This window comes from Tenebrio molitor, chromosome 8 (assembly GCF_963966145.1).
Source record: "Tenebrio molitor chromosome 8, icTenMoli1.1, whole genome shotgun sequence".
NCBI lineage: Eukaryota > Metazoa > Arthropoda > Insecta > Coleoptera > Tenebrionidae > Tenebrio > Tenebrio molitor.
In genome coordinates, this window is record NC_091053.1 from 15,184,293 (window position 1) to 15,211,152 (window position 26,860).

The window sequence follows — 26,860 nt, forward strand, 5'->3', positions numbered from 1 at the left end:
GACACTTGTCCATAAACCGGAGAATCTAAAGCTCTTTTATTGTTACGTTTAAGTCTTGTTTTATTGGAGCAGAAGCTGTGGTGCAGTTGTAGAGAAAGATGTTACTTGCAACAAATATATATTTTTTATTTGGTTGTTAGTCCGGATTGGTTGCTACAATGTATGAAAGATGAATGTTCTAAAATTACTCATGTCTGAATAAATTAATAATAATGAAGTATTAATATGGACAGGAATCTTTTGGCTAATAACGAGCTTCGAAAAAAAATGTAATGTAATGTAATATTCAAATGTCAACAAAAATGTTTTACCTATAAGATTGATGTATTAAAAAATATAGGTAAAAAATGGAAGTTTTAATATTTTTTTAATACATAGATTAAAGTAGATTCCACCTTTGGAATTTTAAGAGAACCTTTAGATTACCCAGGAATGTTTGTCATGAAAAAGACAAAAACGAAACGTGGGTTGAAGAAGGGGGACATAGTTATTTACAGTAAGAGTGAGGAAGGTAAAGCTTTCGTTCACGCGAATTGCGAGGAAGCAATTCAAGTGAACGAAAACCGCCTTAGTCTCGAGTGCACTATGTATTTGGTTTTCTTCGATGATACCTCCTTAGAAAGTGAGTCTGTAACTTTGTATTCAAAATTTTAAATAAAAATAAATCACATTTTTGGACGGATCTGTTGCTATGAAAAAAAAAAAAATACAAAATAAATAAAGTTCTGTAAAGTCAATAAAGTGATTCTGTACACGTTGTGGAAATGGATGATCAAGAATTAAATGTTCCTGATGACGTCCTGGAACTGCCGCGAGGTACCAAATGTCGCCTAAAAAATCAAAATCACGAATTGGAAAAATTTACGAGTGAATGAAAACCAGTGAGTGAAAGACAGTGAACGAAAAACGATGAAGAAAAGTGAAGTGAACGAAAGAGAAATCTTCACCCACTGGTAATTACATACAAACTTCCTTTCTAGAGAGGTATCGAACAAAATAGTTCTTTTTTGAACCCGCCTTTGACTTTTGCCACTTTCCGGACTTCACCTCTTTTAACCGTTCCGTTCACAACGGACTTATGGATGCTCAAAAAATTCCCAAGAAATTAGCGCATGCATAAAAATGTATGAGAAAATCGCTTCTGGCAATGTTTTCCAGCTGAACCTGCTGATTCAGTCGTGACGAGGTCCCAAATTGGAAGTAATTTTGGTTTTTGAAAATTCGTGTCACAGTCGATTCCTACTTTGCCGGCCGTAATATCGAAAAACTGTCTTCACCAAGCGACTCAGAACGGTACTATTACGTAGGATATAGCAAATCACTTTGTTTGGAGAATTTTAATTTTTTATGAAAATTTTCAGACCCTAAAAGAATGACATCCGTTGTCCGTGAAAATTTTTCAGTGAAAACTGGCATATGGAAGTGTTTTGACGTAAACAAGATAAAATGAAATTATATATGAAGTATGGAGACAAATCTTTTTTTTATTAGTACATTTGATTTTTCGTCACTTTTTGGACATCCCTCCCTTTGTCCGGTCCACAGACTTACGGACAGTCAAAAAATTCTCACTTCTGCAGAAATAAATGACGAATCCGTCCCTGCTACTGTTTTCCATCTAACTCGGTTGGTTCCATCGTGACGGGTTCTTTAAAATGTCCCCATGGTTTCTGAAAATTCCTGTTACCGTTGATTCCTACTTTGCCGACAGGAATATCGAGAAGCTGAGTGCACCAAACGATTCAAAATGTCCTAGTTACTCAGAAACCGATGGGCCAAGGCGAACTTTTTTTTTTAATTCCAAAATTGATTGATTTCACACCAAAATGACGAAAACTGTTTTCCGCCAAAATTCAAAATGCTCACATATTTTCAGAAATTTGAAAACTGAACGGACAATGAAAGATTTGTCTTTGCATCAGACAAATAAATTCAGAATGATAAATGGTACAAAGTAATGTCACAAGAGTGGTCCCAGACGAGAACCTTGCGGTACCCTAGAAATTACTGATCTAGACTCGGTCACAAATCCACTTATCTCGACAGTCTTTTTGGGTGAACATGTGCGTGAGTATCAATCTGTGATGGTAAAGTATCTGTAGCACTCCTTCCCCCTTCAAACGTTAATTTATCAGAAGTTCAATCGGAGTTGGAAAATTTATTTGGAACAAACTCCAAGGTGATTCAGAACGTAACCGGACATAAATTTGTCGTGGCGGAGGGTTCTGCGACTTTGAAACACCAGATAGCCATCGAGCATTCGTTTGCGAATTCAAAAATTTTCCCGGAGCTACCATCTCGACAGCCTCCGGCGCGCCTATTACTCCTCTTCCCGATAAAAGCCTTTATGGATGTTATTAGGTTGTAATTCGGTCCCCCAATTCGCATCCGACATCCTCCTGGCAAAACTCCGATCATAAATTGTGTTCCGTCCCACACAGGCGAAAGTAATTAAACAGGACGTCGCGGAAAACAATATATTATTCTAGGCATCCGGTCGTGGAGCACGTGTTCACATCTCTCCAAACTCGCAACTTCCAATAAACACCGACTCCGGGGTGGTCGCCTCTTCAGCCCTTCGAGTGGCCCTCGAGGGTGCCCTCGTACCTGTCCGATCGTTACAAATAACTTACGAGCGAACTAATAAGGGTCGTTTCGGCACCGGGGGGCGAAAAATGACGACCCTTTCCGCCGACTTAATTAATCTGTTTTGATGTGGTGATGCGGACAGGTGCAAGGAAGTGTCCAAAGTCCTCGACGGTGTCGGCGCTCCCTTCCTATCGTCTTGGTACAAAAGTTCTCCGCTCGAGTAATCCCCCATCTCTTCCTTTGCCATCCTTCGACATCCCGTCATCCCTAATAGCCCCCGTTGCGATTTCCGGGATCGACCCTCGATATCGCCCTGTCACAAAACAAACACGTTACACAAATGATAAATAGCTGTAACAAGTTGTAACAGCTTAATTATGTGCGTTCAGCCCCGCTTTGTGTTTTACGATGGCATTAAATGGCCAAAGGTGAACACCACATTTCTGACGCTGCTTCGAATAAAATATACTTTGTGGCACATTCTACAACGACATAATGGTACCTATAACTTTTATTTATTCACGTCGTGGGCGCCTGAAATTAATACGCCGACATTTTTCCCGAACACTGTAAACGTAGCAGAACGCCGAACACTTTTTCACCACCATTCCTATTTTTACACTTGTGGAGTACCACAAGGTGCCAATTAAGGACCGACGTTGTTCGTGTCGAATCCGTCTCTACAAGCTGTAAACCGTCAGGAAATTCCAGTTGGAAGTTTTAGGGATTTTTGTATTAACGTTCCCGTTCCGGGTTGTTAAATTACAATTCTGAATTACCGACTCGTTCCTGTCGATTCTTAAATGTTTCGGTTAACGACCGAACCGAGAATACGACGGCAATGCAGTTACCTAACTTAACAGGTCGTAATACCAACTGCAAAAAAAATCACTAGAACTAATACGACTGGATTCGTCACCGAAAGGAATTAATTGAAAGGGGTGAGTCGTGGCGTTGTTTTTTTTTGTGTCGTCCCTCTCTAAGACTCCCTTCGTTGTACACCTCTTAATTCCGCATTTTACGGATCCTCGTCGGTTTCACGCCTTTTATGCCCCGTTTAAATGTCGTAATAAAGCGGCGTATGTTACACAGATTCCCCATGAGCTCGAGCACACTAGAGACCGTCAAAGTGAAGTTCTCCGAGCTTTAAGTGGACCCCTCGAGGGCTTGCGTTCTTTAATGGCACATCTTCTGTTCTGGTTTTTTTTCGTTTTCTGTTGATGCGTCGCGAGGTGAAACCCCATCGACAATCAGAAACCTCGACCGGGACAAGGCAGGTCTGGAGGGAGAGTTGTTATCGGCCGAGATCGAATAATGCGAAGGGATGAAGTCGAACAGAGGGTGGGAAACTCGTGCGGGGCTCGAATAACACCTGATCAGCTCGATATTGGGGATGTTAAAAAGTTGCCTGGTGGAGAGGATTCGTCCGGGGGTTGTTTCACGAGGACTAATAAATTCACATTGAAAATTCTTGTGTTAGAAATTGTTCGCAAGTTCGATTTATCTCATTCCGATGTGTTTTGCGTTTATCAACATTCTCCAAAGTTTAAATTTGTAATCAGCACTCTGTAGTCCTGGCAACGAAGAGATGTTTCCATCGATGTTTTATATTCGCCGGAATAATTATCGAATAATGGGATTAGCGAAAACAACGGAAACATTTTAGGCAGAGAATCGGACGCACCAAACCAGATGCCAGAACCATTTCAAAAACTTCACAACCGTTTCGAAACCGGTTGCCACAATTGTCCGCGACCGGACCAACACTTTTTCTCCATGGGGAACGATCAGAAGCGTGTGTCTCGTTTCCAAGACAAATATTTTCGTATGATTAACATAGAGAACTCCGAAGTAACCAAACGTGGAAGTTTTTAAATTCAGAGATCCTCGCCCTCGTCGCCTCTATTTATTTCGTAAACAAATTCCGCCCCAGATATTTACACAATTACGACGTACGTGGAGAATTCTCCCGTGACCGCATATTTCCAATAAAAATTCCGATATCTGGAGTCGACTTCAAAGGGAAACGTTTCTGACGGAGATTCACATGAGCGTGCCGCGTCTTCACCGTGACGCTTCCACAGCTCGGCGGTGGAGTCAATGGGTCGAGAATTCATCCCTGAATGACGACAGATGTGATCTCATGGCGCACACAGCACGGACTAATTGAACTGTCAACGTCTGCCATCATTCAAGGGGGAAGGCGGGCTTTAAATAGGTGCGGTTTGGCAACAAGGAACATTTTTAACACCACCAACGGAACAAGAGGAGGTCGTCTCAATTTCGAATCGATAGATACGGTTTGGGTTCCAAAGGTGATTGTGCTTCTGGTCAGTCTGTCAATCGGCAGTTGATCCAAGATTAAACGAAAGCGTTTAAGTCTTTTAATTGTGTTCTTCTTGGAAATGTACTTTCGAGATGCGTTTCTTGCAAGTTCGACTAGGAGAGGTACTTTATGTAGTTCCTTCGCTCTGTTCACAATTTCGTTGTTTGAACTGAACTTGCAATGGACGAAGAATCACTGGGAAGGTGTCTCGAGGTGGAAATTTTCCAATTCGATTAAATTGTAGATCATGTCAGAACGATAGATAAAATAATCAAAGAAAGATGTACACAAGGCAGAAAAGCGATCTGCGTAGTGAACAGCGTGTTGTGAGACCAAGGCATCTCAAAAGACAACAAAAAGAGAATATATAATACCATCATAAAGAGCATAGTAACATACAGCAGTGAGATATGGCCGCTAAAGAAAAAATCAGAGAATATGCGCCTTACAATGGAAATGGATTTCTGGAGAAGATCAGCAGGAGGATCAAGAACGAATAAGAAATGAGAGAACTAGAGAAATCATGAACGTTAACACCACAATAGTCGAAGACATTAGGACCCACCAAGACGAAGCTGGACAGAAGGCGTATGAGAAGAAATGCGACTCAACGAGGAAGAATGTAATGACAGAAGGCAGTGGAGAATGGATGTCGAAAGACGCCGTGGAATGTTGTAAACCGAAAATATATACCGGGTGTAGAATTGGTTTACAAGACATAGGATTTTACATGTAAAAATAAAGAGTTTCAATTATTGGCTCCCCTAACAATTTTATGGCAAAATAGTTAAGATGAAAGTTGGAGAGAATTAAAATTGCTGTGTAATTTTAGTCTTACTTTTTTTCTAACATCTTGTGGTAATGAAAGAAAGGCAAGAAAAAAGTTGACACAAAACAGTAAAAAGTACTACTAAGCATGAAATTGTATTTATTTCTTTAAATGTTATTATGGAGGATCTTTTTTAAGCAACTTCCAAGCAACATTTGCTTCAGGTTTCCCAGACCGATCAATTCCTGCCACATAAACAATTGGAAGAATTGTAGAGAAGTTTGAGCATTTAATGGAAGATACCTTTTCATTCATCCTGTAGTTCTGTACGACTTCATTTGAAGGGCAAATTAAAAGACAATTAAATAATAGAGAAACCATCCGACAAATACATAGTGCATATTTTAAAAGTCAAATTTCATGGCTAGTGCTACTTGTTAGTATTTTTGTGTTAACTCCTTTCTTGCTTTTCTTTCAGTACCACAAGATGTTAGAAAAAAACAAAGAGTGGAATTAGACAGTATTTTTAATTCTCTCTAACTTTCATTTTAACTATTTTGGCATAAAATTATTAGGGGAGCCAATAATTGAAACTCTTTATTTTTACATGTAAAATCCTATGTCTCGTAAACCAATTCTACACCCGGTATGTATGTAAATCATGTCGGATCTAGAATCTAGATCTACTTTCCTTCGTTGATGAGATAATAGAGAACGCAGTTTTTCAGTTTGCTACGGAAATAGGATCTAACTTTGTCAAAACCATTTTCTGTCACTGCGTTTGAAAGTGAACCTTGATCTCTTGGAAATTCACAGCGGAAGCTATGTCTACCTGTTAGTCACCTTAGAGGTTCTTCTGGATTGCGTAAACGTAGGGAGTTCATGTTCTTGAGTACAAGACTGAAGTAAATGGATTTTTGACACGACAGCTCTTCAAGAGCTTACCATTGTACGCGATTTTCTACCACTAGGTCAGTGTTTGGTGAAATATACGCTCAAAGCCTGCTTTTGGACTAATTTCACCGAAATTCCAACGTTGATATAGGTAATTTCGTTTCAGATATCTTATCTGGAGGAGATAATTAATCAATTGTCAATTCTAAATTGATCTTTTGACTCTTGGCTTGGTGCTGGTGTACAATACACATATTTTGGAAGCAGTTACTCTGAGATGCAGGCTTGGGGAGAAACATGACAACATATTTTTTAAGCGAATGCAACAAAGTTAGTTTTTATTTAAGTTAGTACAGTTTGATTTCCAAAGCTATCATGCTTTTAGACAGTCTGTCAATCGCGAGTCGATCTAGGAGAGAATAAAATTGTTTTGGAGTTTCAATTTTGAAACCTCGAGCTATGTACTTTCGCGCTGCGTTTCTTGCCACTTCGGCCAGAAGAGGTACTTGAGGTAGTTCCTTCGCAATGTTCACGATTTGGTTGTTCGAGCTCGACAAACACAGTTGTTTCAATTTTGGGTGGTTGAAGTGGTCCAGTAGACTTGCAATGGACGAGGAATCGTCCAAACACATCTCGAGGTCGGTACTAGGATCGCAGTACATCCGAACCATTGACGATGGTTTGTGACGATCACAGAATTGTACATCCATTCGTAGTAACAGCCTGAACAGATCGCAGTAACCGTAAAACCGATAAACTGTATCCAGATCTTCCAGAGTAACACCTAGGCCATAGGAGAGCATCAGAAATACCGTTTTCTTGATTTGTTCTTCTTCTACAAGCATATCATCTGTGTTTAATTTGAACAGTTTGATAAGATGAGATGTTGTTGGGAATGAGGGATCAGAAGTCTGGATCAATTTAGAGCCGTGATTGCTTTCCAAAAACGCGTCTAAAATTCCTTTAAAATGATGGACATAAGCAATCCCAGGATATCTGGTAGTCAGTTCAAATAAAATGACCAAGATTTGATAATGATCCATTAAATCGTCCACAACATCTCCAAATTTTTCTACAAACAGTTTCAGTCGTTCAACATTTTGATATTCAATTCTCTCGACGAAATATTCCAGATCAGCCGTGTCGTAACTGAGACGTGAAACTTTTTCAAGAAGTCTCGGGAAAGTCGACGTTTCGGAAATCATCACTTCAACCATTGACGAAAGCGAGAGAGTTACATTATCAGAATCGAAAGTGTAAGGAAACAAGATGTCTTGTAAAACAATCTGCTTGTTTTCGGAAGTGCGCGAGGAAATAGCAGCCAAAGGGATGATTCCTTTGTGACAAGGAATGTTAGGATCTGCTCCGTAATACAGGAGTGTGTAGACCCAATCCACGTGTCCTTCCTCGCAAGCAATGTACAAAGGAGTTTTGCCATTATCGTCTCGACAATTGACGTCAGCTCCTTTTTCAATAATCAACGAAGCGACTGTCAGATTGTCAGGTGATTCGTTTCGTACTGCGTGATGCAGAAATGTCGACCCAGCCTTGTCTGTCATGTGAATGTCGGCACCTTTTTCGATCAGTTTCAGCGACAATTTGGAAGAGTGACCGGTTAGTACCATCAGAAGGCTACGTCCATCATCACGGTCACAATAATTGACATCCAATTCTTCTAATTCGATTAGATTGTTGAGCATGTCGTATCTAGAAAAGATTCGGTCAGAATGGATTTGTTGATTTTCAGAACGTACTTCTTTTTCTCGACGAGGTAGTAGAGAACAGTGTCTTTAAGTTTGTTCTGCCGAAAATATGATCTCACTTTGTCAAAATCGTTTTCTGCGACTGCATTTGTAAGTGGATCTTCATAACTTGGAGAACCACGGAAGTACGAGCGTCTACTTAGGTGTCGCCTCAGAGGACCTTCTAGGTCGCGTAAACGTAAAGTGATCATCTTCTGGAATGTAAGAGTGGTGTAAATGGGTTGTTGACACTAGAACGTTTAATCAGTAATAGACTTACCCCTTCAGATGTTTCTTTAATTGCAACTTGACTGTATAGCATAAAACCTTCCGTTCTGATTGTCGTCAACGAGATTCCAACGTTTTAAGATAATTACGTCCAGATGTGAACACGAGTTACCACAAATAGTCTATGATACATGCATTTTTTTTTATCAGTTATCTTATCTTCCGGAGATTACTAATCAGTTTTAACTCTACTAAATTGATGGAGGGATATGGAAATATTTTTTGAAGCCAGTAAAATAAAATTATTTTTTATTATATAGGAGAGAATGAAATTGTTTTGTAGATTCAACTTTGAAATTTACAGCTATGTACTTTTGAATTGCGTTTGTTGTCAGTAGAGTTTTATCTCCAGAGCTATCCTGCGCTTGGACAGTTTATCGATTGGCAGTCGATCCAGAACAGAATAAAATTGTTTCGGAGATTCAATTTTGAAACTCCGAGCTATGTACTTTCGTGCTGCGTTTCTTGCCAATTCGACTAGAAGAGGTACTGGAGGTAGTTCCTTCGCCTTATTTGCAATTTCGTTGTTTGAATTCGACAAACACAGTTTTTTCAATTTTGGGTGGTTGAAGTGGTCCAATAGACTTCCAATTGCAAGAGACGAGTAATCGTCGAAACACTTCTCGAGGTCGGTACTAGGATCGCAGTACATTAGAACCCTTGGCGATGCTTTGTGACCATCACAGAATTGTACATCCATTCGCAGTAACAGCCTGAACAAGTCGCAGTGACCGTAAAATCGATAAACCGTCTCCAAATCTTCTTGAGTAACACAGAGGCCATAGGAGAGCATCAGAAATGCAGTTTTCGTGAGTTTTTCTTCTTCGACGAACATGTGTCTGTCGTAATTGAACGTTTTGATGAGATGAGATATCGCTGAGAATGAAGGATCAGAAGCCTGGATCAATTTAGGGCCTTGATCACTTTCCAAAAAGGCGTCTAAAATTCCTTTCAAATTAAGAACCACATAATTAATTCCTGAAAGTGAGGTGGTCATTTTAAGTAAAATAACTAAAATTTGATAATTGTCAAGCAAATCGTTCACAACATCTTCAAATTTTTCCACAAAAAGTTTGAGGTTTTTGCCGTTTTGAAATTCGATTCTCTCGACGAAATATTCCAGATCATTCGTGTCGTAACTGAGACGTGAAACTTTTTGAAGAAGTCTTGGGAAAGCCGACGTTTGGGAAATCATCGCTTCAACCATCGACGGAAGCGAAAGAGTTGTGTTATCAGAATCGAAAGTGTAAGGAAACAAGATGTCTTGCAAGCGGGTTTGTTTTTTTTCCGAAATAGATAAGGAAATAGCAGCCAAAGGAATTATTCCCTTGTGAGAAGGAATGTTAGGATCTGCTCCATAATACAAGAGTGTGTGAACCCATTTCTTATGTCCCTTTTTGCAAGCAATGTACAAAGGAGTTTCGCCATCATCGTCTTGCCAGTTGACGTCAGCTCCTTTTCCAATAGCCAACAAGGTGATTGTCAAATCGTCAGCCGTTCCGGTTTCTACAGCGTGATGCAGAAACGTCAAACCAAATATACTTGTCAAATGAATGTCAGCACCCTTTTCGAGCAATTTTTGGGATAGTTTGGTATTGGAATAACGCCCAGTGAGTACCATCAGAAGGGAATATCCGTCGGGGTCACAGCAGTTGACGTCAAAGTCTTCCAAATCTATTATGTCGGAAATCATCTGGTATCTACAAAAGAATCGGTCAGCACAAATTTGTAAATCTTCAACGACGTACTTTTTTCTCTCGATGAGACAATAAAGAACATAATATTTCAAGTTGCTCTGTCGAAACCAGAATATCACTTCGTTCAAATCATTTTTGTCTACAGCGTCACGAACTGATTTCAGTTGACCAGGGAAACGATGGTATAAGTCTTGTGAAAACACTATTCGCTTTACAGGTCCTATTGAGTTGGCCATGTTCTACAACAGAAATCTGGAGTGGACTCTATTAACATGAGAATGTTTATTAATAGTCTTACCACGCACCGTACAGGTTTCTCTAATTGCCATTTGACCGTTGGGTACAAGACGAGTACCTACAACTACAAAAGATTTTCTTCTTGATCACTTTCGCCAAAATTTCGTTTTGCTTCTAATATAAACGAGGAGGTGTAGAATGTTATACTAATATATTTTTACATCATAATCTTATCTTCTCGAGATAAGTAATCAGTAATCACTAATCAATCTCTTCTCAATTGTTTCTTGTCTTTTTTTATGGTTTAGTGCTGATGAAAATAATTCTAGGCTGTACATATTTTCGGGGCGTTGAACCGTTATCCTGAGCAAATATTTAAGGGGAGCATGGAAAATATTTTTGAAATGAATACAACAACCTTTATTTTGATTGGCATCAGTTTAGTTTGGTCTCTAAGGCTATAATGCTTTTGGACCGTCTATCAATCGGAAGACGATCTAGGACAGAATAGAATTGTTTCGGAGTTTTAATTTTGAAATTCCGAGCTATGTATTTTCGAGCTGCGTTTCTTGCCATTTCGACTAGAAGAGGTACTGCAATGGAAGACGAATCGTCCAAATACATCGCGAGGTCGGTACTAGGGTCGCAGTACATCAAAACCATTGGCGATGGTTTGTCAGCATCACAGAATTGTACATCCATTCGCAGTAACAGCCTGAACAGATCGCAGTAACCGTAAAATCGATAAACCGTCTCCAAATCTTCTAGAGTAACACAGAGGCCATAGGAGAGCATCAGAAATGCAGTTTTCGTGAGTTTTTCTTCCTCGACAAACATGTCTCTGTGGTAATTGAACGCTTTGATGAGAAGAGATATGGCTGAGAATGAGGGATCAGAAGCCTGGATCAATTTAGGGCCGTGATTACTTTCCAAGAAGGCGTCTAAAATTCCTTTCAAATTAGGAACCACATAATTAATTCCTGAACGTGGGGTGGTCAGTTCAAGTAAAATAACTAAAATTTGATAATTGTCAATCAAATCGTTCACAACATCTTCAAATTTTTCCACAAAAAGTCTGAGGTTTTTGCCGTTTTGAGATCCGATTCTCTCAACGAAATATTCCAGATCGTCCGTGTCGTAACTGAGACGTGAAACTTTTTCAAGAAGTCTTGGGAAAGTCGACGTTTCGGAAATCATCGCTTCAACCATCGACGGAAGCGAAAGAGTTGTGTTATGAGAGTCGAGAGTGTAAGGAAACAAAATGTCTTGCAAAGAGGTTTGTTGTTTTTCCGAAATCCATAAGGAAATAGCAGCCAAAGGAATTATTCCCTTGTGAGAAGGAATGTTAGGATCTGCTCCGTAATACAAGAGCGTGTGAACCCAATTCTCCTGTCCTTTTTCGCAAGCAATGTACAAAGGAGTTTTGCCATGATTATCTCGACAGTTGACGTCAGCTCCTTTTTCAATAACCAACAAGGCGACTGTCAAATCGTCAGCCGTTCCGGTTTTTACAGCGTGATGCAGAAACGTCAAACCAGATTTGTCTTTCAAGTGAATGTCGGCACCTTTTTCGAGCAATTTTTGGGATAGTTTGGTATTGGAATAACGTCCAGTGAGTGCCGTCAGAAGGGAATATCCATCGGGGTCACAGTAGTTGACGTCGACATCTTCTAAATCTATTAATTCGGAAATCATCTGGTATCTAGAAAGAATCGGTCAGCACAAATTTTTGAATCTTCTATGATGTACTTTTTTCTCTCGATGAGATAATAGAGAACACAATATTTCAGGTTGCTCTGTCGATAATAGGATCGCACTTTGTTTAAGTCGTCTTTTGCCACAGCGTCAGTAAGTGGATTCCGATGACCAGGGAAGCCACAGTAAAAATTTTGCGTTCGTATTATTCGCGTTAGAGGTCCTCTTGAATTGTCCATGTTCTACAACAGAAGTCTGGAGTAGATTGTATTGGCATCAAAATGTTTAATAATAGACTTACCACACACCGTACAGATTTCTCAAATTGGCACTTGACAAGACGAGTACCTACAAATTCAAAAGCTCTTCTTCTTGATCTCTTTCGCCAAAATTTCGTTTTGTTTCCAATATAAACGAGCAGGTGTAGAATATTAAACAAATATATTTTTCCATCATTATCTTATCTTCTGGAGATAAGCAATCGATTTCTCCTCACTTGTTTTTTTTTTTTGGTTTAGTAGTGGTGAAAATAATTATACGCCGCACATATTTTCTTTGAAATGAATACATACAGCAACTTTTATTTTTATTTGCATTAGTATAGTTTGGTCTCTAAAGCTATAATGCTGTTGGACCGTCTATCGATCGGAAGACGATCTAGCACAGAATAAAATTGTTTCGGAGTTTGAATTTTGAAATTCCGAGCTATGTATTTGCGAGCTGCGTTTCTTGCCAGTTCGACTAGAAGAGGTACTGGAGGTAGTTCCTTCGCTCTGGTCGCAGTTTCGTTGTTTGTGCTCAACAAACAAAGTTCTTTCAACTTTGGGTGATCGAAATAGTCCAGTAGATTTGCAATGGATGAAGAATCACTTAAACACATCTCGAGGTCGGTACTAGGATCGCAGTACATCATAACGATTGACAATGGTGTGTGACCATCACAGAATTGTACATCCATTCGCAGTAGCAGCCTGAACAGATCGCAACTACCATAAAATCGATAAACTGTATCCAAATCTTCCGAAGTAACGCCGAGGCCATAGGTGAGCATCAGATGTGCCGTTTTCGAAAGTTCTTCTTCCTCAACATGCATACATTTGTGAGAGTTGAACACCTGGATAAGATGGGATATCGCTGGAAATGAGGGATCAGAAGCTTGGACAAATTTAGGGCCTTGATCGCTTTTCAAGAAGGCGTCAAAAATTCCTTTCAAATTTGAGCACGCATAAGGTTGGCCTGGAGTTCTAATCAGGACAAGTAGAAGAACTAAAATGTCATAATTGTTGATCAGGTCATTAACGACATTTCCAAATTTTTCTACAAACATTCTAAGGTAAATGGGAATGTGGAATGATAGCTTTTCGACAAAGTACTCCAGATCGACGATGTTGTAGTTTAGATGCAAGACTTTTTCGAGAAGTTTTGGAAACGTTGCCCCTGGGGAGATCATGGCTTCGACCATTGACGAAAGCGAAAGAGTTGCGTTGTCAAAGTCGAGAGTGTAAGGGAGTAGGATGTCTTGCAAAGCAATTTGTGTTTCTTCAGGGACATAGCGCATAGCAGCCAAGGGAATGATTCCGTTGTTGCAAGGAATATTCGGATCTGCTCCGTGATACAATAGGGTGTGGACCCAATCCACATTGCCGTAATGGCAAGCAACGTGCAAAGGAGTTTTCCCATTGTCAGCTCGGCAGTTGACCTCGGCTCCCTTCTCAATAACCAACGAACCGATTAGCAGATTATCAGAAGATTCCTCTCGTACTGCGCAGTGCAGCAACGTAGAACCTGACGAATCTGTCAAGTGTATGTCGGCACCTTTTTCCAGCAGTTTTAACGACACTTTCCTGTCATGGTAAGGTCCAGTGAGTGTCATCAGAAGGGTACTACCGTCCCGATTGCGACAGTCGACGTCGAATTCTTCCAGTTCAATCAAACAATTGAACATGTCGTACCTGAAACGTACGAAATTAGCACTGACTTGTGTACTTCTTGCGACGTACTTTTTTTTATAAAGGAGGTAATAGAGAATGTCATGTTGGTCCTCGCGGCACCGGAAGCAGGTTGTCACTTCGTCGATGTTGTCTTCTTGGATGTAACCAACCACCGGGTGTAAATAATCTGGAGAACCGTCTTGGTGTGAGATTAATCGAGTTTTCAGAAGACAAAAGAAGTGGTCGTCATCCATGTTTTTGGGTTGATATTGATAATCTGGAGTAGGATGAAAATTATTGACTGAATTGTCTCTTTAACTAACGGTACTGAGAATGGAGAATCATTTTATCTTATCTTATTTTATCTTATCCTGGATCAGATACAGATATTATTACGATTATTATAAAAATAGGGCGCGGTATCGAGGGCGCATTATAAATATTTCTATCAGGTAATGATAATTCCTTTATTATTGTTATCACTAGTATGTAAGCAAATTTTAAAAACGCAACAGAAAACGTTGATAGGGTGCATCTTGTCCGCATGGCCGGTGGTGGCAACCAAATGCACCAGTTATCCGTTGCTTGCCAAATGTTATTAGGTAATCCCGGTTCCCCTTTCACCACGCCTGGCCAATCACTCAATCAGGTACCTGCGGTCGGCTTGTTTATTCCTCTTTTTTCCTTATGTGGTGCGGCGGGGCTCCGGGGTACTTTCCCCGGCACCCACGCCCACCCTCTCTTCTCCTTTCTCCTTTCAGGACGATACAACACAACATCCATGGAAAGCCCATTCGGCCGGGATTTGAACCCTGCCGACCTCGCGGTGGTGTCGGAAGAGTGTCGCTCTTCCTTCCACCACCCTACCGTCAGCCCCTGAAAGACATACACACACATCCATGACCCGGCGGAGGTTCCTTCCTTGGAAAAAATCCTCCCCCTTCGGTGAGATTCGAACCCACTAGCGCCGGGACCGCGACCTCGGAGCACTGTCTCCGACAGCCATGCGGCCACCGAGCTACCGCGTCAGGTGTTATTATTTACATGTTTGTATCTTCCCAATTGGGCTTACCCTAGTTCAGATTTGTGCTTTGCTGTTTGAATGACTGAATGATGTGGAGGTGAGTCCGATTGTATTGATATTGAGTGGATAAGGCCCTTGGGCAAAAACCAAGTCTTACAATTATTATAAGTTGTCATTTCCTCTGAAATGTTAATGTCAGTACGCTGTATATTATCGAAGTACATCTTTTCAATGTTTTTGATTTACGCTGTTGTCTATTCTATTGTTAATTGTGATCGATTATCTAGTTCCCAGTATTTTGAAACAAAAACACTCCTGATTGTCATCGCCGGAAGTGTAGTGTGTGTGGGCCGTCGACAAAATTCCACATATTTAGACTCGTCGTCTGATCTTACGCATATTTGGTGTTGGTGGCGGCCAATTTAACTAAATAAAATAACGACCCAACGACGTACGCAACACAGGGAAAAAACACTCGACACCAATCATTGTTAATTTTTCCGGACGAGTTGTCACGTGTGCGAGTCGACCAACGCACGACTGTGGTACCACCACAACACCAACAAAAAAACTACGAAAACTGTGGAGTACTCGAGTCACGAAAGCATTTTCTGGTCGGTACTGACACGTGCGGGCAAAAATCGTAGAGTACTGTTGTTGCTATTATTATTATTTTTGTTGCTTCAAGAATCTCACTTGTTGGGACAATGGAGGCACGCACGCCGAGTGTTCATTATGTGCACAAGCGAAAAGACAGCATACATTATGAGCCTCGTCTAATATGGACAAGGTATAATCAAGTCCAGTTGTAATTCCACGTCCATTGACAAGGAACGGTGTGAAACATCGGCGTTTGAAACGTGGTACTGCCAGCATCACGTTGAATTATTTGCCGGGAGGATGCATAATACAAGGTTTCGCACTCGGTACGACGTGTACTTATTCAAATTTGCGCGTGAAAGGACGACTGTGCTAAAGCAAATATCTTAATTTGGGGTTGGGGAGCGCACAGTACGATGAAGCTATTAATTTAAATTGAGTACCGGCCGAGAGGCTTAAACACAGAGGGCGAAGCGACAGGAAAGAAGAGTAAATAAGTGGACGGGTGATTGCGGTGTGGAATCGACGCTTTATTGACTCAAGATGGTAGGTTGTGGTGGGTACGGAATAATGGAAAGTGGTACCGTCAGTACCGACGAATTTGCTGGACCGGTTCGGTCATGAAATTGACACTGTTGCAGGATTTGGAAGAATATGCAACACGAGATCTCCATAGATGTTAAATCCGGCGATTGTGCTGGTCTTTTTCAAGATATCAGCATCAAAGCGGTTTAGAGGAAGATATTTTTTGTGTTCCTCGCTGCGGCACTCCCGCGGTAGCTCCGTCGAGTGTTTGTCTATCACGACCGAGCGAATTACTCCTCCCTTTCGAAGCTGAAGCAATTCCGATATTATTGTTGTAAACTTAATAACCGTGTCCTTATTGTATTAGACGACCAAACAAACCCTCCAACGCCAGAGTAAATAGTCTCCTGTTTACTTACATCACAGTCAAGTTGGAGCCCTGTATCGAAACGTCACTCGATAACGGACTCATTTGCATTTCGAGTGCAACTCATGTTCGAACTATCGCAACGATCTCGACTCGTAAGTCGGAGATAAAGAAATCGAAGCGGTGTTTAGTGCGAAACGTCAACTTAAATCGTGCCGAAAGGGCCGTAAACATTAGGAAAGGCGAGGTCAGGCCTTCCATTTTGTCTAATTTATTTAATTCTAGTCCGATTTAAGTGTCGAGATGTAGATTTTTCGTATTTCACTTGTCGACATTAGTGTTCTCACACACTGCACAAAATCCGCTACGACATTTGTTTTTGGTGTTGCTGCACACACAAGTAATATAAATTTTAATGTGATTTTTTTTGTTCCAGGTAAGCCACCGATGTCTTCTTTTGGTTCCGCACGCGCGCGGGTCCTAGGACCCCACCTTGAGGTAACCCCTAGCTATAATTGATTCGTCGTGATCGTCGGTTATTGAAATGTGCGTTTTGGGGGTTGGGTCTGGTCCTCTTCCGCCCTAGACGGCCGCGTCCTTGTTCCGCCTCGTTATCCTTTGTATCCAGGGTAAAACGCGATGATTGTAAAATTACTTAATCCCCGTTCAAACATAATAACTGTCTCCCTTTCGGGGTTAATTGTATAAGGATAGCGTCCCCGTTCTGCCGCCGACAGCCAGGACCGAACCGGCGAGTTTTTCGACGCTGGCGGTGACACCGCCGCCCCCACTTCATTAAGAGCGATCACAGTCGGCATGCGTGCACCCATATGATTAATGTCTTCGGATGACATTGTTTTATCTGGGAAGATTTATTATTGACGGAGCCTCGACGCGGCCATATTAGGAGGTTTTTTCGTTGGGACGTAAAATCGACGATAAATCAGCGATTTATGCAAGGAGCGCTCGTAAATTGCTCATAAAAGTTTTGTTTGTTTGAATTCGACTAATTGGTAGGAAAAATGCGGGGACGGTGGAATTCGTGGGGGCGCGGCTGATTAATCAAATATACGGTCCGAGACTCACCCCTCTGTAAACGGATACCTGAGCGTTTGGAGTGTTTGTCGAGGAATTCGGGTTCTTCTTTGGTTATTTCGGGAATCTGGCTGGTCGACAGTCGGATTTATTACGTTCGGAATTGGGGAAATTGGCTACAGTAACCGATTCGGAGAGTCGGGAAGTGGGACAGGTGCATAATTTGATGTCTGTTTTTGGCAGGTGAATTATAGGTTTCTGTCAATTCTGGTGTAAGTGGAAATAATCGAGTGGGAAACGATCGGGTGCCTGTTTCTTTTTTGGGAGGGGTTGTTAGCCTGCTGTCAATCCAATTCTTGTGCACTGTTCAATTTCAATATTGTGGGGGTGAATGAAAAGCGAAAACATTTAATGTGGGGTCGTTCAAGAGTCAAATTGACAAGAAAGATAAAGGGAAATGTAGATAGAGGGGGTAGTAAAAGTTGGAATATTATAATAGAGGGTTACAGTCAGTCCAAAAGGTCTGACAGAAAATTTAAGAAGCAGAAAATAATTTCCATCCATTCTTAAAGTAGTAAGATTTAAATTTCCCGCATAAAACTCGAATTTGGCGAAGCAGTGTAAATCAGGCTTTTCATGACGTCGCTACGAACTATCAGCCACGTGAACACCTCGTGTCCACTCCACTGGTTCGCCGCGCCAACTATAGTGGTAAATATCAATGGAGTAAACAGAAACAGAAGAAGAAAAAATGCGACAACTGGATTGATAGTTATAGAAATGTAAGTGAAAAAGAAATAAACGTCTCACGAAGAACGAATAAAAATTTTAAAGACACTCAAAGAGCACTGTTTTATGTGGACGGTGATGAAAATATAATTAACGGTGATGGTAGATTAAAAAGTGAATAAAACGGAGTGTACCGGGAGAAAAGACGAAACAAAAACTGTAAAGGTTGAAGTTAAAAAGGTAATAAAAACCGAAGTTTTAGTTGAATTTTAGTTGAAGATGTCAAGAACTGCGATGGTGATGTTTTGGGAAAACATTATTAAAACATCCAGAAAAATTAAAGAAAGAACCAGTTAAAAGCAGGACAAGGAGAGAGCAAGAATTGATTTTGGAATGTTTGATTGTTTTTTTTACGCAATTGTCAAAGGAATATTTCAAGAGCGACTAGTTTTTTTTTGCGGACCCACCCTGTAGGTACAAAAGCACCGACCCAATCCGTTCCAGCCTGTCACGCTTTTAATTACTTTTTTATTGCCCCCAATTAAAAAGTGAAATTAATGGAAATTTATTTTTATTGGTATTGATTTAATGAACCGTCCCGGACTCTCCCAACTTCGAAAATTATAGCCGCTCCGTAATTTATTTTCTCTATTTTACTGCATGCCCCGTACCAGAATTAATAAACGAAATTAAGAAAAATGGCCCGTGAATTTTATTAAAACTTGCAGGTAGGAGAACGGCGACTAATAAATTTTTAATTGAAAATCGAGCCCCGAAAAAAGAGCAAGCGACTCGGGCCACTTAATGAAATTAGCACTAATTAATTTTCGCAGTGTTCGATCGACTACCGATGCAAAACAACACCGGATCGCGAATCCGGCGTCAGGAGTAAGTAATCCGGGAGATTTATGGGTGCGGAGGTGGGAGTCGGGAGAGTTCGGAGGTGGACATCCTATCTGGGCAATTAAGCGAATTATCTTTTTACAACCAGACGTAAAAAATTAATTGTCGGTAATGTTTGGACGGGTTGGCTTGTTTGTTGTCTAGTTTCACGAGATTGGGCAATAAAATTGTTAATAAAACAACCGATTTTAATGAACACGGATTAAGTGATGGATTGAGTGCTGTTCGCTGTTGGTCTCTTACAACACCAATAAAATAAATTCCAAACGGGAAAAAATATCAAAGCGACAAACAAATTACGAAGAGTTATGGTACGAGTGGTTGACGGATTAATGGACAGGAGATGATTCGGGGATGGGACAAATCGAGGTAGGCTGTGGTGAGGGACGCAAGTTGGCCAGATCTGAACCTCATCGCGGAACTACGAGTAGATGTAGTAGATGGCATAGAGATTAGAGGTCCCACATCATCCCCCCACTCACATTTAACAGACCGTGTTGTCTTTTATTTAAGAGTGAGTCGGGAGCAGGACCAGCAGGAAGGAATACCCCTCGCGCTCCTGATTTACTGATTTATTCTTGTACCACCTCACGACAAGATCCTTTCCCGGAACACGCCAAACTCGCCTCATAACTTTGATTGAGTTTGGTGAAGGAATGATGGAAACTTGTATGTTATTAGCGCCCGATGTTGAATATCGATGAGACGAACCGCGCCCCCTGCGCCACTCCCGACAAATTACCGTCCGACGAAAATGTCCCGGAAAAAATGCGATCACAATCTGGACCAGGTACGGCCGATCAAGCACGGCTCCATAAAAACCCTAATTGAAAATCTGGTCAGCTCAGATCAAAGTGTCCTCCTTTCGCGCCCCGACGCCTCCGCCATAATAACACGGCATTCCGGGAACGGGGCAGCAAGCGACAAATCCTGATTGGATATCGGGGGGTGGTCCCTCGAAGGGATGACCTCCGAAGCGAACTATGACAAAATGGATTTGGGGGTGGAAAACGCGTTTTTTGCGTTAAAGATCTAATTAAGTTCTTGGGAGGGATTTTACGTCTGCTCCTGTGGGTGGTGTCGAGGTGTTTATGGCGTCTGAACGCAGATGTCGCACTATTTGAAGTTGCATTCCAGTCTGGATAGCGGATAACTTATGACAACTAGTTTTAATGAGGTGTCGTGTGAGGTCTAGCGACACTTGTTTAGTTTTTGTATTTTTTTACCAGCGTGTACCTATTGTTTGGCTTCATTTGGAACGGTAAGTGTGTGGGCGCAAATCCGACGGTATAATATTGTCAGTAGGCTCAAAAAACACCAAACACGCATTTAAATTAATTGTAATGTTATTGACAAACAATTAACATTAATTAATACGAGATTTGTCGAGATAACCTTGTTGGTAAGTGGGTGTGCGTGGGTTATACCATTATTTGTCGGTTGTATTAATTTAAATAATTATTTTTTTCATTGTCTAATGGAGAATCTCCAAATCTGCATCTAACAATTTTAAGACACCCAACGATTTGTACTCTCGTTGTGTCGTGTGAGAGGGCGCATTAACCTGTTGCGATGTAGAAATCAGTTCAGCTTGTGCAATTTTTTCTGTATAAATCGCGAACGGCCAAGTTCTTTCGCATTGGCCTCCTGTCATAAAATCCGAGTTTCCGCTTTCAGGTTTATCAAAGTCAAGGATAAACGCTTTCCTTATCGGCGAATTTAGATGCGTCGTTTGAAATCGAGAAGAGATTAAAGTTGTGCAGTCGCAACTGATGAGGTATTAATGTTGAAGTAAAACAATCAACGGTTTTGTCGGTGTGTGATGGGTCGGGTTGCGTAAGTGGAACATGTGGCGTTTGGTTCGGATTGGATTTCTGTGTGTATAAAAAAAAATTGGGTTTATACGGCCTACGTGGGATTTAACAGTGGAAGAAGGTAGCTTCTCTTTGCAGTTTTGCTGTATTATGGTCGTAAAATTTTATTTGGATAATCGGTGTATTTCACGAAATGCGGGGTTTTATAGTTTTGAAATTTTCTTTTATCAAATCGGGACAGTTCAGAGATTGTTGCTGGATCGCTCCTATTTTTTCGTAAATTCTTAAAACGCCTAGAAGGTTTATGCTGTATTCGTTGTTCCGAAATTTATTTCATCAAATCGAGACACTCGCAGGAATTGTTTCTTATCTTTCATAAATTATACACATAGTTATCAAATCGGCGCATTTGCAGGAGTTTTATAATGTATTTGTCTTGTGAACATAACTACTGTTGCAGGAATTGCTTCAATTTCTTAAAATTACGTATAATTATAAAATTACCTTGAAGGTTTCTGTCGGAGTTCGTTGTTTCCAATTTTCTTTTATTAACTTGGTGCAGCTGCAGGAATTGTTGCAGGAATTGCTTTTTCAAATTATAAATTTTTAAACTACTTATGTAGTTTTTAATGATATTCATAATTCCAAATTTATTTTAAGAAGTTTAGATTTATCGCAGGAATTGCTTCCGCTCTTTTGTAAATTTTTAAACTGCCTACAAGCTTTTTGCAGTATGTACATATTTGTAATGTCCAAATTTATGTTTTCAGATCTTGCAGGAATTGCTTCTACTTTTTTGTAAATTCTAAGTTAAATTGCTAGAATTCCAGGAATTTTTGGAGGAATCTCTGTTTTCGTGTTACATTGATTCTCATAAGTTTCTAAACAGCGCAGTTTTTAATACCACCTCATAGTTCCCAGTTTATGTATTTTATAAAATTGAGCTATATTTTTATCAACGCGGGAACAGTCCAGGGATTGTTGCACGGAAAACTCCTTTCATAAATTCGTAAACTGCGTATAAAGTTTTTGTAATATTCATCGGTTATTTATTTGATCAAATCGAGACACTGGCAGAAATTGTTTCTGCTTTTTTTTTTAATAAATTATATAGTTATCAAGCCGGCACATTTGCAGGAATTTATTTGTGTTGTGGACATAGCTGCTGTTGCAGGAATTGCTTCATTTTTTTAAATGAATTGTAAAATTACCTTGAAGATTTGTGTCGTAGTTCGTTGTTCCCAATTTTCTTTAATTCCGGTTGCAGGAATTGTTGCAGGAATCTCCTTTTCAAATTGTATTTTTATCATAAATTTTTACTACGTAATTTTTAATGATAATTAATACATAATTCCAAATTTATTTTTTGAAATTTAGACACTTGCAGGAATTGGTTCTACTTTTTTCAAAATTGTAAAATCACCTCGAAAGTTGCTACAATTTCAGGAATTTTTGGAGAAATTCTTGTTTTCGTGTTACATTTGATTCTCCATAGTTCCCAGTTTATTTGATAAAATTAAGCTATATTTTTATCAACACGGGAATTGTTGCAGGAGTTTCGTAAAAGCTCTTGTAGTTGATATTATTGAAAATTTGTTCTTCAGGTAGCAACAACTGTTGCAGGAATTGCTTCTATTTTTTCATAAATTGTAAAGTTACGTAAAATGTTTCTGTAGTAGTTCATTGATTACAATTTTCTTTCACTAAATAAGCACATTTGCAGGATTCGCTTGTTTCATCATACATTTTTGAAGTTCCGTTTTTACCAGCAATTTATATTTCCCAATAAAATTGAGACTTGCAGGAATTGTTTGTGCGCTTTCATACATTTTATGCCGCGTAAAAGGTTTTTGCAGTATTCCGAAATTATTCTGTCGAATTAAAATGTTTGCAGGAATTGCCTCGACTCTTTTGTTATTATTTGAAAATTTACTTGATCAAATATTACAGGAATTGGTTGTACTGTTTAAGTTTTGAAAACATTTCTTGTAGATTATAATTGAATATTTTCTTATCAGGTTTCAAGAATTGTTGCAGGAATTTTCTCCTTTTTTTATAAATTGTAAAATTACTAATAGGGTTTCTGCAGTATCTTATTAGCTCTAATTTTCTTTCATTTGTTCGATACATTTGCAGGAATTTGAGAGCAGGAATTGCTTTTTCATGTTACATTTTTACTGTAAATTTTTAGACTCTTGTATGAAATGGAGACTGCAGCAGGACTTGTTTCTCCTTTTATACACATTTTTAAAAGGCTCTCGCTGTTCATATCCTGTTCAGTTTTTAGATAAGAGATGATACTTTTTGCAGTTTTGGAATTGCCGTTACGTAGAGTCCTGTTTAACGGAGAGATGATCCTGTGGAAATAATCGTCTGAAACGACAGCTAATAACCAAAATCGGCAACCCCTTCCTTCAGCTCTGCATTGTTACCACTTCGCAACTTATTTCCTGAACGCGAGATGGGCTTCCGGGGCTTCCTTTGAAGGCCCGCGCGGCCCCAAAATATTTGTTGTTCAAACTCAACGATGTTACACGTTAGCGGCTGCTCTCGCCCGGTCTGGCAATTCACTTGGATCAAACACAGATTAAATTTCCTCTTTGTAACAACCGTTCTATTGTATTTAGCAGGCAACTCATTACCGCCGTGAAACGCCACACTCTCCGGCTAAAACGGGATCAAAGGACGATTAATTTTTTAACCGATGATTAAAAAAGCCGGGGGAATTTTTTGTGGTGGGCGAGAAATATCTTTTTTGCTTTTCGGGTGGAGCTCAACAGGGGACCGGAGCTCCGCGTGAAACTACAAGACATCCATCGCGTCCAGAGCCACTGTCTCATTAATAAAACATCGACTCCTAATGTGTCGTATTTATGGGTCTGGATCCGGGGTCTAATTTAACAATGGGCACCACCCGAAAATTATAGCCCATTGGCTCATCAATCGAGGTCGACGACGCATCCAGAACTCAACAGAAATTAATAAAGCTTCTTATTTCGTCTGTTTTGTCAGCTTTGCGGCGACAACGAATTAATCAAATCATGACGGCAAGCCACACTTTCCTGCAAAATAATTATGGCGAATGTTCCGGCTAATTGAGCCAGCCCTGCACCAGACAGGGAAGAATAAAGCCATGATTAATAAAGGGGTTTTTTCGCGCACAATTGCCCGGGAAATAAATGAGACAGTAAAAACGCGAATACTCCCGAAACAAAACAAAACTGGATTTTTTTCCGGGGGGAGAATCGCGACAACTTCGCCACTAAATTAAGATCAAAAAGCATCAGTTCGGAGTTGCCCTCGGGCAGGACAGATGGGGCGAAGGGGGAAAAATGTGGCCCGACTGTGGGGGAGAGTGGAGTGCGAGTTGATCGGATGGAAACAACCCGGTTAATTAATTTTTGAATAATACTAAAAAAATTCTCAACAACATGGGTATGTTATAAGCACCTCGGGGTACTCTTGCGCGATTAATGAATAATAAAAAAATAGTAAAAAATAAAGATAATGAAGGGAGAAAGATACACAAGTATGTACTGTTTTTCCCTATTTTTAGAAGATATAAATTTTTAATGAAAATTCAATAAAGAAAATATCAATGAACAGTTGGGGTCAGTTGTGAGCACCTGGAATACTTCTAACCTGAATAATTAAATAATTAAAAAAGGAATGAAATATGTACTTATTTGCAGTAAGAGTGAGGAAGGCAGAGCTTTCGTTCACGCGAATTGCTCCGTGTAGTGGACGATGTCAGCAATTCAAGTGAACGAAAGCGACCTTACTCACGAGTCCTGTATTTGGTTTTGTTCGATACCTCCTTAGAAAGTGAGTCTGTAACTTTGTAATAAATATTTTAAATAAAAATAAATCACATTTTTGGACGGATCTGTTGCTACAGAAAAAATAAAATAAAAATAAATAAACGAGTCAGTGAAAGACAGTGAGCGAAAAACAATGAACGAAAGTGAAGTGAACTAAAGAGAAACCTTCACTCACGGTAACTATAGATACAGACTCACATTTGAGTAACTAAAGAATGGTCAAAAATGTGGGTCCATTATTGAGACACTTCTTCGGCGAATAATTAAGTAATAAAAATGAGTGAGAAGTAGAGAAGTTGGAGATAGAAGCATTGGAAAAAAAACATACGAGTACTGTTTTTTTTCCAATTTTTAGAAGACACAATTTTTTAATGAATACTTAGGAGTCCTGAATAATTAAATATCAAAAAATTTATGAAGATTACACCAAGTAGAAATGTTAAGGTGCATTTAATAGGAAAAAGACAGACAAGTTCTGTTTTTTTTTTTTTTTTTGTACATCAGAAATGCGTCCTCGTCTACCCCCATTAATCAATCATTTTGGAGTTCGCGCTCTCAAGACTATCCATAAAAAACGACGTTTCACCCCCGCTGAAAAGAATAAAGAGCATTACCATAAGCACGGACCTTCCGCCCCGGGTGGGGACGTTTGACCCCACCGCCGTTTACGACCCAAACCGACTTAAGTCGGGTCCGGACAAGCGCTCCTAATGGATTCGTCGTTGTAAAATCGCAAAAACATGTCCGTAAATATGGCGAATTATGATGTTTGCGTTCGACTACCGTAATTCCGCCTTTTAGGACGTTATCCTGATTTGTTGTATCGCTCTCCGGTCGGATCAGATTTTCGCCGTTACCGTAAATAAACAGGATAAGAGTGCGTTTTAAAAGTTGCCGATTTACGAGCGAACCAACTTTTATTGGTCGGAGTTTATTATAAAGATGTTTGCGATGTTTACGGGTTCCGGGGGATGAAAGCTCCGGAGACACCTATTTATCGTACTGTTGTTCGGTTAATAATCATATTTCATGCGGGATTCGGGACCGGAATACGGCACACGTCATTAAGCACCCTATTTGCGTTCCATTTTGTTTTGCCGCAAACTACCCGGTTCGCGTTCCGGTTCTTGCCTGGAATTTTTCCAGGACATGTTTCATCCAGTTTAATATTAATGCCAAATTTTAATATTAAACTAGACTCACTCGGTGGCTATTATTGCCACGTCATGTCCAGTTTATTGTCTCACCAACAAAATTTCCACAAGAAAATGAATCGACGCAGTTCTGGAAACGGTACTCTCGAGGCTAACACCTCTTCCACTCCATACAAAGGGAATAAAGAGTTTTGTCTGTTCTTCGGACACCTTAGGAGATCTCTGAAATCTTCCAATAAAATTATAGTACCTACCAGAGGCCTATCCAAAGATAGTACCTGCAGTTCTGGAAACTCTCAAGACTCTTTCACTCCGTTCAAAATTAATAAGGAATTGTATCAGTTCTTCGTACATTTTAAAAGATCCCTGAAATCTTCCAATAATATAACAGTACTGAGTACCTACCAAAGATAGTACCTTTGCATCCAGAGTTTTGTCTGTTCTTCGGACACCTTAGGAGATCTCCGAGATCTTCCAATAACATTATAGTACCTACCAGAGGTCTATCCAAAGATAGTACCTGCAGTTCTGGAAACGGTACTGTGGAGGCTAGCACCTCTTCCACTCCATGCAAAGGGAATAACGTGTTTTCTCTGTTCTTCGGACACCTTAGGGGATCTACGAAATCTTCCAATAATATTATAGTACCTACCAGAGATCTATCTAAAGATAGTACCTGCAATTCTGGAAACGGTACTCTCAAGGCTCTTCCACTCCGTT

General features: G+C 40.0%; 3 protein-coding genes across 34 annotated transcripts in view; 1 reads left to right on the plus strand and 2 right to left on the minus strand.

Moving 5' to 3' along the window:
* Positions 1-26,860, plus strand: part of LOC138137439 (collagen alpha chain CG42342) — a 186,374-nt gene that overhangs the window by 74,034 nt on the left and 85,480 nt on the right. The window lies entirely within an intron of this gene.
* Positions 6,887-8,929, minus strand: LOC138137444 (uncharacterized). Its single transcript, XM_069056845.1, has 3 exons — positions 8,601-8,929; positions 8,333-8,535; positions 6,887-8,285 (listed from the first exon to the last, which is right to left on the minus strand). The coding sequence occupies exons 1-3, from the start codon at positions 8,640-8,642 to the stop codon at positions 6,926-6,928; spliced, it is 1,605 nt and encodes a 534-aa protein (XP_068912946.1). The 5' UTR covers positions 8,643-8,929; the 3' UTR covers positions 6,887-6,925.
* Positions 9,466-14,513, minus strand: LOC138137445 (uncharacterized). 4 transcript variants are annotated; one of them, XR_011161738.1, is made up of 7 exons: positions 14,238-14,511; positions 12,539-14,189; positions 12,292-12,479; positions 10,961-12,244; positions 10,604-10,905; positions 10,357-10,544; positions 9,466-10,308 (listed from the first exon to the last, which is right to left on the minus strand). XR_011161738.1 is itself a non-coding variant. In XM_069056848.1 (4 exons), the coding sequence occupies exons 3-4, from the start codon at positions 12,474-12,476 to the stop codon at positions 10,978-10,980; spliced, it is 1,452 nt and encodes a 483-aa protein (XP_068912949.1). In that variant the 5' UTR covers positions 12,477-12,492; positions 12,539-14,189; positions 14,238-14,513; the 3' UTR covers positions 10,939-10,977. The 4 variants fall into 4 exon arrangements, 3 of the variants coding, with proteins under 3 accessions (XP_068912949.1, XP_068912948.1, XP_068912947.1); XM_069056848.1 differs by lacking the exons at positions 9,466-10,308; positions 10,357-10,544; positions 10,604-10,905 and having other exon boundaries at positions 10,939-12,244; positions 12,292-12,492; positions 14,238-14,513; XM_069056847.1 differs by lacking the exons at positions 9,466-10,308; positions 10,357-10,544; positions 10,604-10,905 and having other exon boundaries at positions 10,939-12,244.